At 48.4% G+C, this 17,075-nt stretch overlaps 1 protein-coding gene and 1 long non-coding RNA gene across 2 annotated transcripts in view; one reads left to right on the forward strand and one right to left on the reverse strand.

Annotated features, from left to right (window-relative positions):
* Nucleotides 1–2,550: 2,550 nt before the first annotated feature.
* Nucleotides 2,551–5,571, forward strand: ZCCHC3 (zinc finger CCHC-type containing 3). The gene has a single exon (XM_040447429.1). It carries the CDS (start codon nucleotides 2,839–2,841, stop codon nucleotides 4,060–4,062), a length of 1,224 nt encoding a protein of 407 aa, XP_040303363.1. The 5' UTR covers nucleotides 2,551–2,838; the 3' UTR covers nucleotides 4,063–5,571.
* Nucleotides 5,572–15,694: 10,123 nt separating this feature from the next.
* Nucleotides 15,695–17,075, reverse strand: part of LOC121012360 (uncharacterized) — a 9,928-nt gene continuing 8,547 nt past the window's right edge. Inside the window, exons 3-4 of the long non-coding RNA XR_005782069.1 lie at nucleotides 16,413–16,736; nucleotides 15,695–16,169 (exon numbers count right to left, since the gene is read on the reverse strand). This is a non-coding gene — a long non-coding RNA (uncharacterized LOC121012360). The remainder of the gene's footprint in view (nucleotides 16,170–16,412; nucleotides 16,737–17,075) is intronic.

The raw sequence follows: 17,075 nt of genomic DNA on the forward strand, positions 1-17,075 counted from the left end.
AACTGTTAGATCTGAACAGAAAGACCAAAACCTTTGTTATTCAGACAATATGGCTGAACGTATCAACATAGAAAAGCAAGGTGAGGGGCACCTGGGTGGCTCAGTCGGTTAAGCGTCTTGTGTGACTCTTGGTTTCAATTCAGGTCATGATCCAACAGTTTGTGAGTTTGAGCCCCCCATCGGGCTCTGCACTGGAGCCTGCCTGGGATTCTCTCCCTCCCTCTCCCTCTGCCCACCCCACTCACACTGTTTCTGTCTCTCTCAAAATAAATAAACTTAAAAAAAAATTTTTTTAAGTGATTTTAAAAACCATTGGAAATTTTAAAAGGTGTCAGCGTTGTTGTTAATACACAAAATTCAATTTGTATTCCCTTTTTAAATTGATTTTTAAGTTTATTTATTTCTAGAGAGAACAAGAATGAGTGGGGTAGAGGCAGAGAGAGAGGGAGACAGAATCCCAAGCAGGCTCCATGTTGCCAGCACAGAGCCCAGTGCAGTGCTCAAACTCACAAACTGTGAGATCAGGACCTGAGCCGAGATCAAGAGTCGGATACTTAACTGTCAGAGCCACCCAGGTGTCCCAAAATGAATTTTTTAATTATGCAAGACGTGTATGAAGAAAACTATAAAATGTTATTGAAGTTTATCAAAATAAGACTTAAATGAGAAATCCAGTGAGGTCATAGATGAGGTGATTTAGTATTATCAAATGGCAGTTCTGTACAAACGCAATGCAATTCCGATTGAAATCCCAAAAAGTGGTTTCTTGGAATTTAGTGAGCTGGTTCTAAATTTTGTAGAGAGGATCCAAATATAGCAGAGACAGCCTTGTAGAAAGAGAAGGAAGAATGTTTCCCACAAAGAAAATAGTTCGGTTTTCTCTTTAGAATTTGGAATATCTGGCTACAGTGAGCCCTAGCAATAATGAGCTGGAAGTTGACTAACGGCTGCCCCTTCAGATAGAAATACCTGCTCTGCAGTTCACCCAGCACACTGTCCTTATTTAAGTTACCTGCCTGATCCTTGTAAATATCTGTATGATAGTTGCCTGGGGTGAGCAGTTAGGGTAAGAGGAATGGAAGAGATTATTTAAAATTATATAGGTTCTATTTGGTTTTGTAAACCTCCTCCCAGTGGAAAGACTTGAGCCGTCAAGCAGAAAGAATAAACACCAACAGAATGAAGAATAGCCTTTCTTGGAAACCCCCTGTGGACCAAGCTCTTTGACACACAATCTCCTTGAACCCCAACATTAGCCTTCTGAGAGTAGACATTAATATCCCTTTGTTACGGATGAGCAAACTAAGCCTATGAAAACTGAGGTCATTGGCCCCATGTGACAAGGCTGAGATTCAAATCAGTCAGATTCACACTAGGGTCTCCCTGACTCCACAATCCACCTCTTCTTTCATTAAAGTCACAATGGTCACTGAAACACCCTGAGATGCACACAGATTTGCATAAAGAAAACAAAGCTGACAAAGCGTATTGTTAACCCATCCCCTCAAACACCCAGATTTTATTAATGCTTCCAAAGCACCATTTGAGACAGATAGAGGAATACAAATTCTGTCCAGTGCTAACTTCAGCTGAGAATCTTCGTGTCAACCAGATTTTCCGGAGAGTCTGATGCAAATAGTCCTTGATCCACAATGTCAGAAGCAAAGCAGTTTCGAAATATAAGCCACCTACACATGCGGTCGCCTATTACTCTGACACTCGGCTAAATGTTTTAACCCGGTCTCCAGGCCCCTGCCTCCTGTGATAGGGGTGTCATTACAGCGTGGTTTTGGAAGATTCCATGTGATAGAGCTTAAAGTGTGCTAATGAGCTTAGTACAGTACCGGACACTGAAGAGCTCAATATATTATAATTGTCATCATGAGTATAATGGGTCTTTTTAAAAAATGCAGCATCGGGGCGCCTGGGTGGCGCAGTCGGTTCAGCGTCCGACTTCAGCCAGGTCACGATCTCGCGGTCCGTGAGTTCGAGCCCCGCGTCGGGCTCTGGGCTGATGGCTCAGAGCCTGGAGCCTGTTTCCGATTCTGTGTCTCCCTCTCTCTCTGCCCCTCCCCCGTTCATGCTCTGTCTCTATCTGTCCCAAAAATAAATAAACGTTAAAAAAAAAAAAGTTTAAAAAAAATGCAGCATCATTTAGGAATGTATCAAAAGGACTGATGAATAGAGGTGTACTGTGATAAGGCACAGTAAAAATTCTAATGATGTTAAAATACTCCAAAGGTAAAGGTAAGATGTTCACCGTAAAATTCTTTCAACTTTGTGTTTGAAAATGTCCATAACCCAACGTTGTTAAAACAATGCACTGTCGTGGGCTCTGAAAGGAGGGAGAGCGAAGTTTCGTTTGTTTCTGGTTAAACAGAAGAGGTATAGAAAAGAAAACAAAATAGGCTCGTCTTGGGGCCGTGGGCCGTTCGCGATGCTGCCTGAATGAAATCATCGAGGACCGCTTGCGAAAGAGCGAATCCTCGAGAGCGTGGCCCGGGGCTGCCAAGCCTTCGCAAGGGACAGGGACGCGCTCCAAGCGGCGCATCCCGCCCGGGCGCCCAGGAGGTGGGGCCGGAGCGCGCGCTGGCGGAGACGCGGCTCGGCCGTTACCCGAGGGCTCGGGGCCGGCGCTGGCCGCTGCGCGCCGCGGGTAGATACCTTCGGCGGGGCGGGGGAGAGAAGCGTCGAATTTCAAAAAACACACACACACACACACACACACACAGACACACACAGACACACACCAAACCCCCACAGCCCCGGGCGGGCGGGCGCGCGGATGGGCGCCCTTTGGCTGCGGGAGCGAGTGGAGGATGCTGGGAAGGAGGTAAAATGGCCACCGGCGGCGGCGCGGAGGAGGAGAGGAAGCGGGGGCGGCCGCAGCTCCTGCCCCCCGCGCGGCCCGCGGCCCGCGGCGAGGAGGCCGAGGGCGGCCGCGAGAAGATGGGCTGGGCCCAGGTGGTGAAGAACCTGGCCGAGAAGAAGGGCGAGTTCCGCGAGTCGCGGCCGCCGCGGCGGGAGGAGGAAGGCGGCAGCGGCGTGGGCGGCGTGGGCGGCGGGCTAGGCGCCCCCGCGGGCCTGGCGGCGCCGGGCCTCGGCGACTTCCCCCCGGCCGGCCGCGGGGACCCGAAGGGCCGGCGGAGAGACCCGGCCGGCGAGGCGGCGGACCCGCGCAAGAAGAAAGGCGCGGCCGAGGCGGCCCGGAGAAAGAAGGCCGAGGCGGCGGCCATGGCGGGCCCGGCCAGGCCTGGCGCGGCCGAGGACGCAGCCGAACGGCCCGCTCAGGACGAGCAGGCAGTGGCGACGGGCCCCGCGGCGGGCCCGGGCAAAGGCCGCTTCCTGGTGCGCATCTGTTTCCAGGGAGACGAGGGTGCCTGCCCGACTCGGGACTTCGTGGTGGGCGCGCTCATCCTGCGCTCCATCGGCATGGACCCGAGCGACATCTACGCGGTCATCCAGATCCCGGGCAGTCGCGAGTTCGACGTGAGCTTCCGCTCGGCGGAGAAGCTGGCCCTGTTCCTACGCGTCTACGAGGAGAAGCGCGAGCAGGAGGACTGCTGGGAGAACTTTGTGGTGCTGGGGCGGAGCAAGTCCAGCTTGAAGACGCTCTTCATCCTCTTCCGGAACGAGACGGTGGACGTGGAGGACATCGTGACCTGGCTCAAGCGCCACTGCGATGTCCTGGCCGTGCCCGTGAAAGTGACCGACAGGTTTGGGATCTGGACCGGGGAGTACAAGTGTGAGATCGAGCTGCGCCAGGGGGAGGGCGGGGTCAGGCACCTGCCTGGGGCCTTCTTCCTGGGGGCCGAGAGGGGCTACAGCTGGTACAAGGGGCAGCCCAAGACGTGCTTTAAATGTGGTTCCCGGACCCACATGAGCGGCAGCTGCACGCAGGACAGGTGCTTCAGGTGCGGGGAGGAGGGGCATCTGAGCCCTTACTGCCGGAAGGTCATCGTTTGCAACCTCTGCGGCAAGCGAGGACACGCCTTTGCCCAGTGTCCCAAAGCAGTTCACAATTCCGTGGCAGCTCAGCTAACCGGGGTGGCTGGGCACTGAATACCCGCCTGCCTGCCAGGGGAATCCAGAGCCAGCTTACCCCCTCTTAAGTGCCAAAACTTTTTTTTAAACCATTTTTTATCGTTTTTGAAGGAGATCTTTTTAAACGTACAAGAGACATCTCTCTCTCTCTGCCTTCTTAAACCGAGTTTACTCCATTTCAGCCTTTTCTGAATTGGTGACTCTGTCATCAGTGACTACCGAGAACTGTCGTGTGCAGATGTGTCGCCTCTTTTTAAGATTTTGCTTTTCGTTTTTGTACCTGGGTTGTTTTGGGGGGGGTTTTGTGGTTTTTGTGTGGGGTTTTTTTGTGTACTTTTTACTCCCCACGCCTTGTCCTCTCCCAGGATTTTCACCCATTGGGCTGCCTTGCTCATCTTTATGCCCCGGCCCTAGGTACAGGGCCCACCACGTGGTAGGCACTCCGTCAGTGTTTGTTGAATCCGGAACATTGTTGACTGTGGCTTCTGTCAGGGTGTCTACTTTTTGCAGCTCTTCCCCTCCCCCTTTTAATTTGCTGCTTCTAATCTCTGTGGTCTGAGAATTTGTGAAACCAGTGTTGTTAGAAGTGTACGTAATCTGAGTCAATAAGCTCTGAATGGTGGCCAAGGGCCTCTCTTATGGCATTAAAATGCATGGACTTTGGGACAGCTGTTCAGTGGCTCAGAAGCCATTTTTCACAGAATCATGGAATTTAGAATTTTCTTACTGGAAAGGACCTAAAAATTGGTTTAGACCAATCCCCTGGATTTCCAACAGGTGCAACAGACCCAGAGAGGGTCAGTGACTGCGTCAAAATCACGTAGCTGTCTGGTTCCAGAGCTAGCCTAGAGTAGAGTTCCCTGACCCCAAGCCCGGTGCTCATTCCACTACCTCTCACACTTCACAACATTTTCCTCAACACTTGAGGGCCCAGAAAGTCTGATCTCTCCAGAATGGTGAGCCCAGAGGAATGCTAAGAAATCATCTGGGGGAGAAAGACATTTAGCAGGGGCTTCTGAATACTTGGGAGATCAGGAAGGGACAAAGGAACATAATCCAGGGTGTGCTTCTGCTCCCTGGGGTACTGTATCTGGATTGAAGTGCCAAGTCCTTTGGGACCTCCCCCTCCGCCACTCATTGCCACTGCTTAGAAATGGGGGTGCTCCTCAGTAAGGAAACCTGCCGGAGGTTTACATTTGCACCTTAGCCTCAATAGCTAGAAACCCCAGAGAAGCATCTGACTGGAGCTCATCTATAGCTTCCTCACTCACAGGAGAAAGGTGATTTTAACCTGTAATCGTAAGTGAGCTGTTAACTCTAAAATGTACTTGCAAAACAGACCACTTGCAAGAGGGCATTGGGTCAACTAAGTGTTATCAAGCTAAAGTAGAAAAGACAGTACACTGCTTTTCTTTTAGTTTTTGTTTTTCCTTCGCTTTATGTTTTGCTATTTCCTTGTGGCTTAGAATGTAAAATCGATTGTTAAAAGTTTTGTTCTGAATAAATATTTATCTTTTGTATTGCTAACACTGTTGCCCTATTTCCTTTCAGAGTGGAAGACGCTAGGGTACACAGACTCTAGTTTAATCCATGCTTCTTACCCATCATTTGTTTACCCTGCAAATACATTTCCAACCCCTGTAGGCAACACGTAGCACCTACTATGTTGTGCCAGACCCTTTGGCGTTGTTTCCTAAACCGTACGTATGCGTTACACTCACTTGGCACATGGCAAAAACTCAAGTTCTAAGTCCTAACTTTGCTCCAAGGAATCAAAATCACTGGTGTGAATGAAAACATTTTTAGCAAGCACCCCGGCCCCCAACAATTCTGATTGGCAGCCAGGCTTGAGACTATAGTTCTGAATGGTATTAAAGTGAGAGAGAGGGATTCTGCCCTCAGATTACAAACGGGAAGTGCCACAAATAGGATGCAAAGTATTCATAGGTTTTTTAAAAACGCCATCTCTTCCAGGTATTAGGGAGTAAGAAAGTGTCTGGGAAACTTCCCAGAGAGCTGACTCACTCCTCCAAGCCAGCCCTGAAGACCCCAGACACAACTGACTGAAGGATTTTCAGCTCAGAGATGTTGAAATGATCCAATCCCAAGAATTAAAATTCTCAGTGTACTGATTCTCTAACTCAGTGATTTCAGGATATTTCCAGAGCTGATCAGGTGTGGTTGAGGCCTGGGTGGCTCTCGAGAGCCCCGCCTTGCCAAACCAGCATAGCCCCTCCTTCCTGTCTCCCAAAGCAAACAGACTCTTCCCTCCTCTATCCCTCCCTCCAGTCCTGTCCCTCCCCCATCAGCTCTCCCTTCTCTGCCTTGGGTTTCCCTCCTTCACAGGGCTGAAGGCGGAGAGAAAGCCTGCGTTCATCATATCCGCCCTCCCTCCAAGCAGGCACCGTGCCAAGGAGCCTCCTTGGAAGGAATCTTCCCTCTCTCTGCCTTCCCTCCCCCTCCAACTCTCCTGGAGGGAGCAGAGGAAGAAACTATTTCCCTGCCCATCCCCCGCAGGATCCACTCCAGGGCCTCCTGCCTGGCGGTCTGGGGACTCAGCCATGGGCTGGAGCGGAACAAACCTCCCCCAGCTTCCTCCTGATCTAGCTACCTCCGAATTACAATCCCTCACTGTTCGTGGGCTCGTAGAGAGTGTGCAGAGATCCCCAAGCTGAGGCTGGCCGATTAGCTGACATTTCTTTCATTCGGCTTTCAACAGATACTGAGGGCCATTAGAGCCAAGCCCTTCTGTAGGGTAGTTTGCACACACCCGGGAATGAGAGGGTTACTTGCAGAAGGAGATACAGGTAAGTGATGAGCAGTTTGTTAAATAATTTTTTTAATACTCTGAAAAAAGTATATACAAAGCATATAAAATTGTCTGAAGTACAGGTCTCCTGGAAGAGATGATCATGTCATGACTGACACCCACAAGATGAATAAGTCAGGTGGAGAGGGAAGAGAGATCCAAGCAACAGGAACAGCCTGTGCAAAGGCCCGGAGGCCAGAGTACACAGGCTGTTCAGGCTGGCTACAGAGTCACAGAAAGATGTGGTTGGGAAAAGGCCAAGAGGAGGTGACCCAGGGCTTGTCAGTGTTCCTTAAGAGGCTTTATTTTGTCCTGACCCCCTCCAGTCTGGCTGCCTCCATTCCATTCACTTATTTAGCATATATATTAAGCACCAAGTCTTTCTAGGAAATGGAATACAGCAACATAGTCAAGTTCCCTGGGGCTCAAATTCTAGAACCACACAAAGACATAATTACAAAGTGTGATAAAAAGCACTGCAAGAAACATACAGAGATGGATCTGATCTTAGGGGTCAGGGTCAGGGATAACGTCCCCAAAAAACGTTTAATTGAGATCAAAAAAATACATAAGGAGTTGAGAGATGGCGTGGGGGTTAACCAGTGACAAGGGCAGCCTAGGCAGCAGAGATAACAAGTTTAATAACCCTATGGTGAGAGGAGGCATGACTAAAACCAAATGAAGCCCAGTGTATCAGTCCAGGCTTAGAAAACCACTTTGGGGCACCTGGGTGGCTCAGTCTGTTAAGCCTCCAACTTTGGCTCAGGTCATGATCTCACGGTTTGTGAGTTGAAGCCCTGCATGAACTGCGCCTGCTCCCACCGTTAAGGCAGAGCCTGCTTCGGATCCTCTCTCTCCCTCTTTCTCTGCCCCTCCCCTGCCTCTCAAAAATAAATATTAAAAAAAGAAAGAGAGAAACAAACCACTCTAGGTATCGAAGAAGGTAATGGGACCTAGGGTGGGTATTCGGAATGACTCCTAGAACACTACTGAACTGACTTACCAGAGGAGCTGCTTCCTCTCACAGAAAAGAGCCAGGAGCCATCACTGGAAGGGTTGAGTTTGAGGACATACTACTGAAGCTACCGTCCAAGGACAGGCTGCTGGGATCGGAAAACTACTGCCAATTCTACTGCCAGGACAGTGAAATGAGGTTTTGAAGTCAGAGACATGACACCGGTGTCTCCACAACCTTACTTATGAGCAGAAACAGCCAAAACTATTTGACTTCTGCCTTACTTCCTTCCACCTTCAAACCTCATGCAAGTATATCTAATTGCTGCAGCTCTAGCTGCAAGGGAGTCAGAAAGTTTTAGCTTTACAGCATGCATAGCACAGTAAGGCACATAAACAGTGGGAATGAGGGCACTTAACTGGCTCAGTCGGTAGGGCATAGGACTCTTCTTGATCTTGGGGTCATGAGTTCAAGCCCCACATGGGGGATAGAGTTTACTTAATAAAAAACAAAAACAAACAGTGGGAACAGATATTGTCTGACATCTAACCCTATCCAGAACAGCCAGTGTGGCCAGTGCAGAGGTAGGAGGGAGATGATGGTACAAAATAAGGCGACAGACCCTGGGGTCTGGTCAGCCATGTTTAGAATTTGAGTGTAAGAATATAATGAGGAGCCACTGAAAGATCTTTGAGCAAGGAAGTGACATCAGGGTTGTATCTTTTTTATTTTTTTTAATGTTTATTATTTATCTTAGAGACAGAGTGGGAGAGGGAGAAAGGCAGAGAGAGAGGGAGCCACAGAATCCAAAGCAGGCTCCAGGCTCCCAGCTGTCAGCACAGAGCCCGGTGCGGGGCTCGAACCCACAAACTGTGAGATCATGACCTGAGCCTAAGTTGGATGCTTAGCCGACTGAGCCACCCAGGCGCCTCATGGTTGTATTTTTAAAAGATCATTCATGGGTCGCCTGGGTGGCGCAGTCGGTTAAGCGGCCGACTTCCGCTCAGGTCATGATCTCGCGGTCCGTGAGTTCGAGCCCCGCGTTGGCCTCTGTGCTGACAGGTCAGAGCCTGGAGCCTGTTTTGGATTCTGTGTCTCCCTCTCTGTCTCTGCCCCTCCCCAGCTCGTGCTCTGCCTCTCTCTCTCTCAAAAATAAATAAACATGAAAAAAACATTTTTTTTAAAGGCAAGTAGGCAGGGTAAACATATTTAGGAGTTTAAAGCAGCGAGACTTAGACATGGGCTGGGGGAGGTATAAGTACCAAAGAGGACTCCCAGGTTTCCAGCTGTGGGACATAGAGGATGTCTGAGAGAAGGTGTGGAACAGGTGGCTCAATATACAAGGTCTTAAATTCTAAGGAGAGTTCTGGGCTGGAGAAATAAATGGGAGTCCTATAGCAATGGTCTTCAAACTCTTTAACCACATCCCATAATAAGATATGCATTTTATATCGTGGCCACAAGACATATGCATATATGTACTTACCTATAAAGAAACCAGTTTATATGTATATAAGGAAATAATATTAACCCTGTGGATGGGGTGCCCTGACATTTTCTTCGTTCTTTTATAAATGCTTACATGACCCGTTAAACTGATTTTACAGTCTCCTAACGGGTCATGAGAAAAAGCATAAGGAAGAAAGATTACAGCAACTTGGAGCATACCTTAAGCAGCTCTGACATGCGAGTTTTACCTGATGGGAAAGGAAATCGTGACACGCTAAAGAAGGACAGCCAGAAAAGGAGAAGAGAAACCAGGGTGTAGAGACATAAAAACCTAAGGAGGAAAGTTACAGTGAGAGGGGTTAACACCCGAATTGAGTGCCGCAAGAGATCAAGTAAAATTGGCTTTGAGAAATGTCAAGCAAAGTCAGGTCTGAAGAGTGCCCACTGGCCTGAGTAATGTCAAGGTCATTGATAAGGGCCTTATAGAGGCAGAGTGATGGGAGGAGGCAGACCAAGGAACAAATCATCTTCCTAAATGCCAATCCAGTGCTCTGGCATGCCCTCTGGGGCTCCCTATTGCTCCAGGGACTCAGCCTACCATCTACCTCCTTTGGCAAGAGGCTCCTGGGCTCTGTTGGGACCTCATTCACAGCCAGGGTGCCCATCATATCTGTTCATGTCAGCTCCAGGTATGGCCAACAAAGAGTAAGCAGGAGTTCAGTATGGTGGAGGGTGGGGGGGATACAAGAGGAAGCTACGGGTGAGCATGGCTCAGATCATCCCGAGTTTAAGGTGGAGTTTCATGAGAGTGTACCAGACATGTGCAATGCCAGTGTATCCATACAGTGCCCCTTACTGGCTTATCAACATGACCAGGAATATTTGGGAGAGGACATGTTTCATGAAAGTAAACACAGATACAATATGGAGGAGGATTGGGGGCGGGGCGGTGGCTCAGTCAGTTAAGCGTCCGACCTTGGCTCAGGTCATGATCTCTCGGTCTGTGCGTCGGACTCTGTGCTGACAGCTCAGAGCCTGCTTCGGATTCTGCATCTCCCTCTCTCTCTGCCCCTCCCCTGCTCATGCTCTGTCTCTCTCTCTCTCAAAAATAAACAAACATTGGGGAAAAAAATTTTAATTTACATAATCTGTAACACAGCATGCATTTATAGGAAATGAATCTATAGCTAAACTTGGACATGTGTAAACAATACCCGTGTACCAGCATGTTCACTGAAGAATTACTTGGGGTACTAAGGACTGGAACGAAACTGATTGCCTATCAATAGGGAACTAGTCAGATACACTATGGCACATTTAAATAGTGGACCACTATGCAGCTGTTTAACAGAATAGTTCTTTGTGCATTAATACAGAATGCTCTCTGAGACATATTTTAAAGTGAACAAAGCAAGATACAGTATGCTACTATTTCAAATTTCTGATTTTTGTCAGCTTTATTGAGTTATAGCTGACCATCAAACTGTAAGATTTAAGTGCACGATGGTAATGATCTGATAGACCTATCAAATGCTTATTTATGTGTAGAACAACTCTGGAAGGATATTAGTGAAATTGGTAACTGTTGTGCTTTCTGAGAAGAACGGGATATTTGGAGTGTGAGGTGAAAGGAAAACTAATTTTATGCAGTATGTCCCTGGAGGCTTTGTTTTGTTTTGTTTTGTTTTTGTTTTTTAATTTTTTTTTCAACGTTTATTTATTTTTGGGACAGAGAGAGACAGAGCATGAATGGGGGAGGGGCAGAGAGAGAGGGAGACACAGAATCGGAAACAGGCTCCAGGCTCTGAGCCATCAGCCCAGAGCCTGACGCGGGGCTCGAACTCACGGACCGCGAGATCGTGACCTGGCTGAAGTCGGACGCTTAACCGACTGCGCCACCCAGGCGCCCCTGTTTTGTTTTGTTTTAATGATTTCACGTGTTGTCTGCGGCAAAAACAACAACAACAACAAAAATAAATGCAAAATACAACACAAGACTTCAACGAAATTCCTGTAGATTTTACAGAGCCTGAAGTTCACCTCCTTTATCTTTAAAAATAAGAAATTTTGATGGGAAAGTTTAAGACTCTCAAGCAGCCAACTCACTAGTCTCTCTGCTTCCTAGCACCCTCTCCTTCAATCCTGGACAACAGTCCCCAGAATGAAATCTGATCACATTACTCCCCAGTTTAAAGACCTTCAAAGACTTTGTGTCCTCTCCCCGGGGGCCCACCAGGCCCTGCTAGAGTCCTGCCTCTTCTGGGCCTCACCCCCCACCCCCCACCCCGGCTAGGCTCCTGCTAGTCATTCCAGGAATTCACCCTCCCAGACTCGACCCATGGTTAACCCTTACCTTTCCTAGTGTTCAGCTCTAATGCCACTTTCTAACCGCAGCCTTCCCTAACCTTCTAGACCAGACCCTCTAACACTCCCTCCTCCCAGCAGCTCCCGCAAGTACAATGATATGTTTATTTATGCCATGGTTTGATTACTATCTGCCTCTATCTCTCAATTTTGAGCTCCCAGAGGGCAGGAATCATGACTTTTTTGCTCTTGGTTGTAGCCCAGCATTTAACACTGGGTCTGGCACACAGAAAAAGCTCAATAAATATTTATTGCATGAATGATCTAGAAATTACTTGGCTAAGGTTACAGATCAAGACATTGTGTCTACTTGTCCTTTAATGGTACTCGAAGTATCCCTTAGCACACCTGCACGGACTGTCTCCTGAAAAAGGGATTATTCTTTCATCTTTTTCTTTTCTTTTCTTTCTTTCTTTTTTTTTTTTTTTAGAATTACGGAGGTGGTGGGGGAATGGGTGAAATAAGTGAAGGGGATTAAGAGTACACTTATCTATTTCTTTTTTTTATTATTTATTTATTTATTTTTTATTTTTTTTCAACGTTTATTTATATTTGGGACAGAGAGAGACAGAGCATGAACGGGGGAGGGGCAGAGAGAGAGGGAGACACAGAATCTCGGAAACAGGCTCCAGGCTCTGAGCCATCAGCCCAGAGCCCGACGCGGGGCTCGAACTCACGGACCGCGAGATCGTGACCTGGCTGAAGTCGGACGCTTAACCGACTGCGCCACCCAGGCGCCCCCACTTATCTATTTCTTAATGTTTATTTATTTATTTTTGAGAGAGAGGGAGCGAGCAAACGGGAGAGGGGGAGAGGTAGAGAGAGAGAGAGAGAGAGAGAGAGAGAATTCCAAGCAGGCTCTGTACTATCAGCATAGAGCCTGAGGCGGGACTCGAACTCACAAATCAAATCCTGAGATCACGACCAGAGTCGAAATCAAGAGCTGGTCGCCACACGACTGAGCTACCCAGGGACCCCAGGGCTTATTCTTTCATCTTTAAAAAGCTAATTAACTCCTTCAGTCTTCACCTTGGATAAGGGTTTCCTTCAGCCTGAGAGGTCTGGCCCCTCCTCCCCTATTTCTCTGAGGGCATATCACTGACACCGCCTGCCAGTCCCCTGGCACAGTGAGGACCCGGGAGAGCACGCAGTTAGTTCCAGGATTCCAAGTGCCCGGCTTCAACACTCCCTTACCACCGGCAAGAATAGCCATTGCCCTGAGGCCTGATTGCTCCTCCCCAGGAGGTGGGGGTGAGGATTCCTAGGCACAAGAGGACCTGCCCACCAGAGTCTGTGCCCTCCCTTTCTAGAACATTTCCCAAGACCCCAGAATTCCCTTCCAAAATATCCCTGAGCTCATTTACAGAGCCTTCACAGGTCTCACCCGTGGGGGTCTCATCCCTGGGTCCTGCTCAGCTGAGGGCAAACTACACTGCCTAATGCACACCTTATAGACCGGAGGCTTAGTTCTTAAAGTAGCTGTTTGTAAGAGGCAGCTCGGACGTGGGGGCTGGGTTGTCCACTCATGCATGCTGGGTCCCTCCCTGGTGGGATGCGTGGGAGGGGAGGTAGCTGGACAAGGGCAGGATCCAGTTGCTCCTTGGGCCAACACATTCTGGCACAGAATTCCAAAGGTCCTGGAATTCCTTTTGTTTTTTTTTAAGGTTAAAAAACATTTTTTAATGTTTATTTTTGGAGGAGAGAGAGACAGACTGTGAGTGGGGGAGGGGCAGAGAGGGAGAGGGAGACACAGAATCCAAAGCGGGCTCTAGGCTCTGAGCTGTCAGCGCACAGCCTTACGTGGGGCTTGAACCCATGAGCCATGAGATCATGACCTGAGCCAAAGTCAGATGCTTAACGGACTGAGCCACCTAGGCACCCCTGTTGTGTTTTTTTTTTTTAAGTTTATATATTTGAGAGAGACAGAGACAGCATGAGCAGGGGAGGGGCAGAGAGAGAGGGAGAGAGAGAGGGAGGGATAGAGGGAGAGAGGAGAGAGAGAGAGAGAGAGAGAAAGAGAGAGAGAGAGAGAGAGAAAGAGAATCTCAAGCAAGCTCCGCACCATCAGGTCAGAGCCCAACTTGGGGCTCGAACTCACAAAACCCTGAGATCATGACCTTAGCAGAAACCGAGAGTCTGATGCTTAGCCGACTGAGCCACCCAGGTGCCTTCAGTCCTGTAATTCTAATTCGAACCTGGCCTTCCAGGTTTTTCTGGAAGTATATTCATCAAGAAGGAGAATTAAACATATTTCATTCAGCACATTATACTGATGTATAGCTTCTAACTAGAGACAGATAGACCTCCAATTGCACTCTTGTCCCGGGCCTCACAATTGCCCCTGTTTGGTTTTGTCATTTCTTAGCTCAGACAAGCCACATAACCTCTCTGGGCCTGTTTCCCTACCAGAAAAATGGGTTTAATGATAACTGTCTCATCAGGGCTGGTGGGAAAATGAAATGAAACAATTCATGCAAAGGATCTGGCAGAGTGCCAGACCCTCCGCAAACAGTAGCTACCAACCTTGTTTTGTTGTTGTTGTTGTTTGTTTTCATTTTTCTTCCTTTTTTGCCCGCTGGCTATCATCTCCGGCGATTTTTTTTTTAATTTTTTTTTCAACGTTTATTTATTTTTGGGACAGAGAGAGACAGAGCATGAATGGGGGAGGGGCAGAGAGAGGGAGACAGAGAATCGGAAACAGGCTCCAGGCTCTGAGCCATCAGCCCAGAGCCCGACGCGGGGCTCGAACTCACGGACCGCGAGATCGTGACCTGGCTGAAGTCGGACGCTTAACCGACTGCGCCACCCAGGCGCCCCTCCGGTGATTTTTCTATATGACATCCAAACTGGTCTCTTTTGTAGGATTTCCACACTGCTCCTCCCGCCTCCCTCCTTACCCAACAATGACAACCGCCCTGTTCTCTCCACTTAGATCCCACCCCTCTTCAATTGGGAAAACAGCTACTGGGGATTGCACATTTATTATGTTTCAGGCATTGTTTTAAGAACTTGACATGCATTATCTTAACTCAGTTCTGACACCAACTCAATGAAGTATTATTACTCCCCAAACACAAAGACACCGGGATCCGGAGAGTTTGAAGCACTGGCAGCCGGCAAGTGACAGAGCTCGCGGGAATGTGAACCCAGGGCGTCTTACTGCAGAGTCAAGTCTTCCAAATATCCAGAGCCAGGAGCCTGTAAGCCGCCCCCCTCCCTCCGCCAGCGCCCCGGCGGCGACCCCACTCTCCTTCAAGCCCCCGTTCCTAAGGCCATCATTCCCCCTCAGTTCTCGGGGTCTGACTGTGGAATTTCAGCCCAGTAGGGCGGGCACTTTGTCTCACGCCACGTTGCCCACATCATGGATCCTCCTCCCTCCGTCTCCCCTTTCTCTTCCTTCCTCCCTTCCTTTTCTTTCTCCCTCCCATTAAGTATTGAGGCCCTACTCAGTGCCGGGCTTTGTGCTCGTTCACATGCAAGATATCACCAATGGAAAAATCAGGGAGGGACGGTATTATATATCATTTTCCGCTTTCTTCTTTATGGCTGTTTGGCGGATGCCCCCCCCCCCCCCCCCCCAAGTGAACACGCAGGCCAGGTTCCTCGAACCCAGTTCAAATGTTGCTTTGCAAGGTAGCTTTGGTCGGAGGAAGGCTCTGTCCCCTTAACTCCCATCCCCCACGCCTTCCTCTCCGGCCCTCAAATCCAGGCCGCCCTGCCCCCTCCGGAAGGGGGAGTTGGGGGTGAACGCCGAAATCTGAGTGGCTCTTTCAAGCCTCCGTTGCTGTAGAAACCGGCTGCACAGGCCTTGGCGGTCCATTACACCATCCTCCAGCGACGCAGCCAATGGGTTCCGAGCTCCATCCCAGGCGCCCCTGCCCCACAGCTGCCGGGCAGCCCACCAATGGGCAGGCCCCTTGGCTTAGAGTCCTGCCCTCGGCCCAGGGACACCACCAATGGGCTTCGACCCCGCTCTCCTTTTAGCTTCAATGTAGCAACAAGACTCTCGATTTAAAAAAAAAAAAAAAAAAAAAAGGGAATTCTCTAAATTAGAAAAAACTAGTAGTAACGCCTTTTGTCAGTTGCAGCCTGAATGATCTTTGGCTGGTATTTTATTTAAGGAGAACAAAATTGTTCCAATTACACAACAATATAAGTCGTTCTGTACTAAACAATTTTAGGCAAGCAAAATGCAAGCATTAGGGTTGATATCTGCTCTATGTGGATTTCTTTCATTACAGGTATTTTCATCGAAGTTAAAATGATCAAGGAACCAGTCGTCTTTCCTTGTTTGTATTACAACTACATACAAATTAACGATGCTGCGTTTTTGACGCTGAGTTCATAAGACATTGACCTAAGTAATTGGTAGCCAACTTTTATTGATCAATTTAACTCCTGGATGCAGAACATATTAAAACTGTAGGATAAATGAATATTTATTTTAATCCATTGAGGAAATTCCATTTTCAAGGTAGGCAGTGTAATGGCTTTGACACTCCAAAGTGTAAATAAACGAAGCCTTGTGCCGTGTTTTAAAAAATAAACCTTATGTTTGTTTGTTTGTTTTAATTTTTTTTTTTTACGTTTATTTATTTTTTGAGACAGAGAGAGACAGAGCATGAACGGGGGAGGGGCAGAGAGAGAGGGAGACACAGAATCGGAAACAGGCTCCAGGTTCTGAGCGGTCAGCACAGAGCCCGACGCTGGGCTCGAACTCACGGAGTGTGAGATCGTGACCTGAGCTGAAGTTGGCCGCTTAACCGACTGAGCCACCCAGGCGCCCCAAACCTTATGTTTTAGAACACTTTTACATTTATAGAAAAATTGTGAAGATAATACAAAATTCTTTATCCCCCACCCACCCTCTCTCCTCTATTATTAACATATTATATTAACATGATACATTTGTTAAATAATGATACACTGTTAGTAGCTAAAGTTCATAGTTCATTCAAATTTCCTTAGTTTTTACCTGATGTCTTTTTTCTATGCCAGGATCCCATCCAGGATGCCACTTAGCATTTATCTCACGACCCCTTAGGTTCCTCTGGGCTGTGGCAGTTTCTCAGACATCAACATGACTTATCACTGTTTGGTGTTGACCTCCAACACCTGGATGAAGAGGAATTTGTCAGATTTCTCCACTGGAAAGTTACTTTTACCCTTTTTCATACTGTCCTCTTTGGAATGAAGTGACTATGCTCAGGCCACACCGTAAGGGTGGGATTTTTGTTCCACCCCTTTAAGAGTGGAGTATTTAGTGGCGCCTGGGTGGCTCAGTGGTTTAAGTGCGTGACTTGGGCTCATGTCATGATCTCACCATTCATGAGTTTGAGTCCCCCATTGAGCTCTCTGCTGTGGGTGCATAGCTTGCTTCTTCTGTCCCTCCCTCTGCATCTCCCCTGCTGGGGCTCTCTCTGTCAAACATAAACAAACATTAAAAAAAAAAAA

The sequence above is a fragment of the Herpailurus yagouaroundi genome, unplaced genomic scaffold, assembly GCF_014898765.1.
Source record: "Herpailurus yagouaroundi ecotype Mexico unplaced genomic scaffold, PumYag 196, whole genome shotgun sequence".
Classification (NCBI taxonomy): domain Eukaryota; kingdom Metazoa; phylum Chordata; class Mammalia; order Carnivora; family Felidae; genus Herpailurus; species Herpailurus yagouaroundi.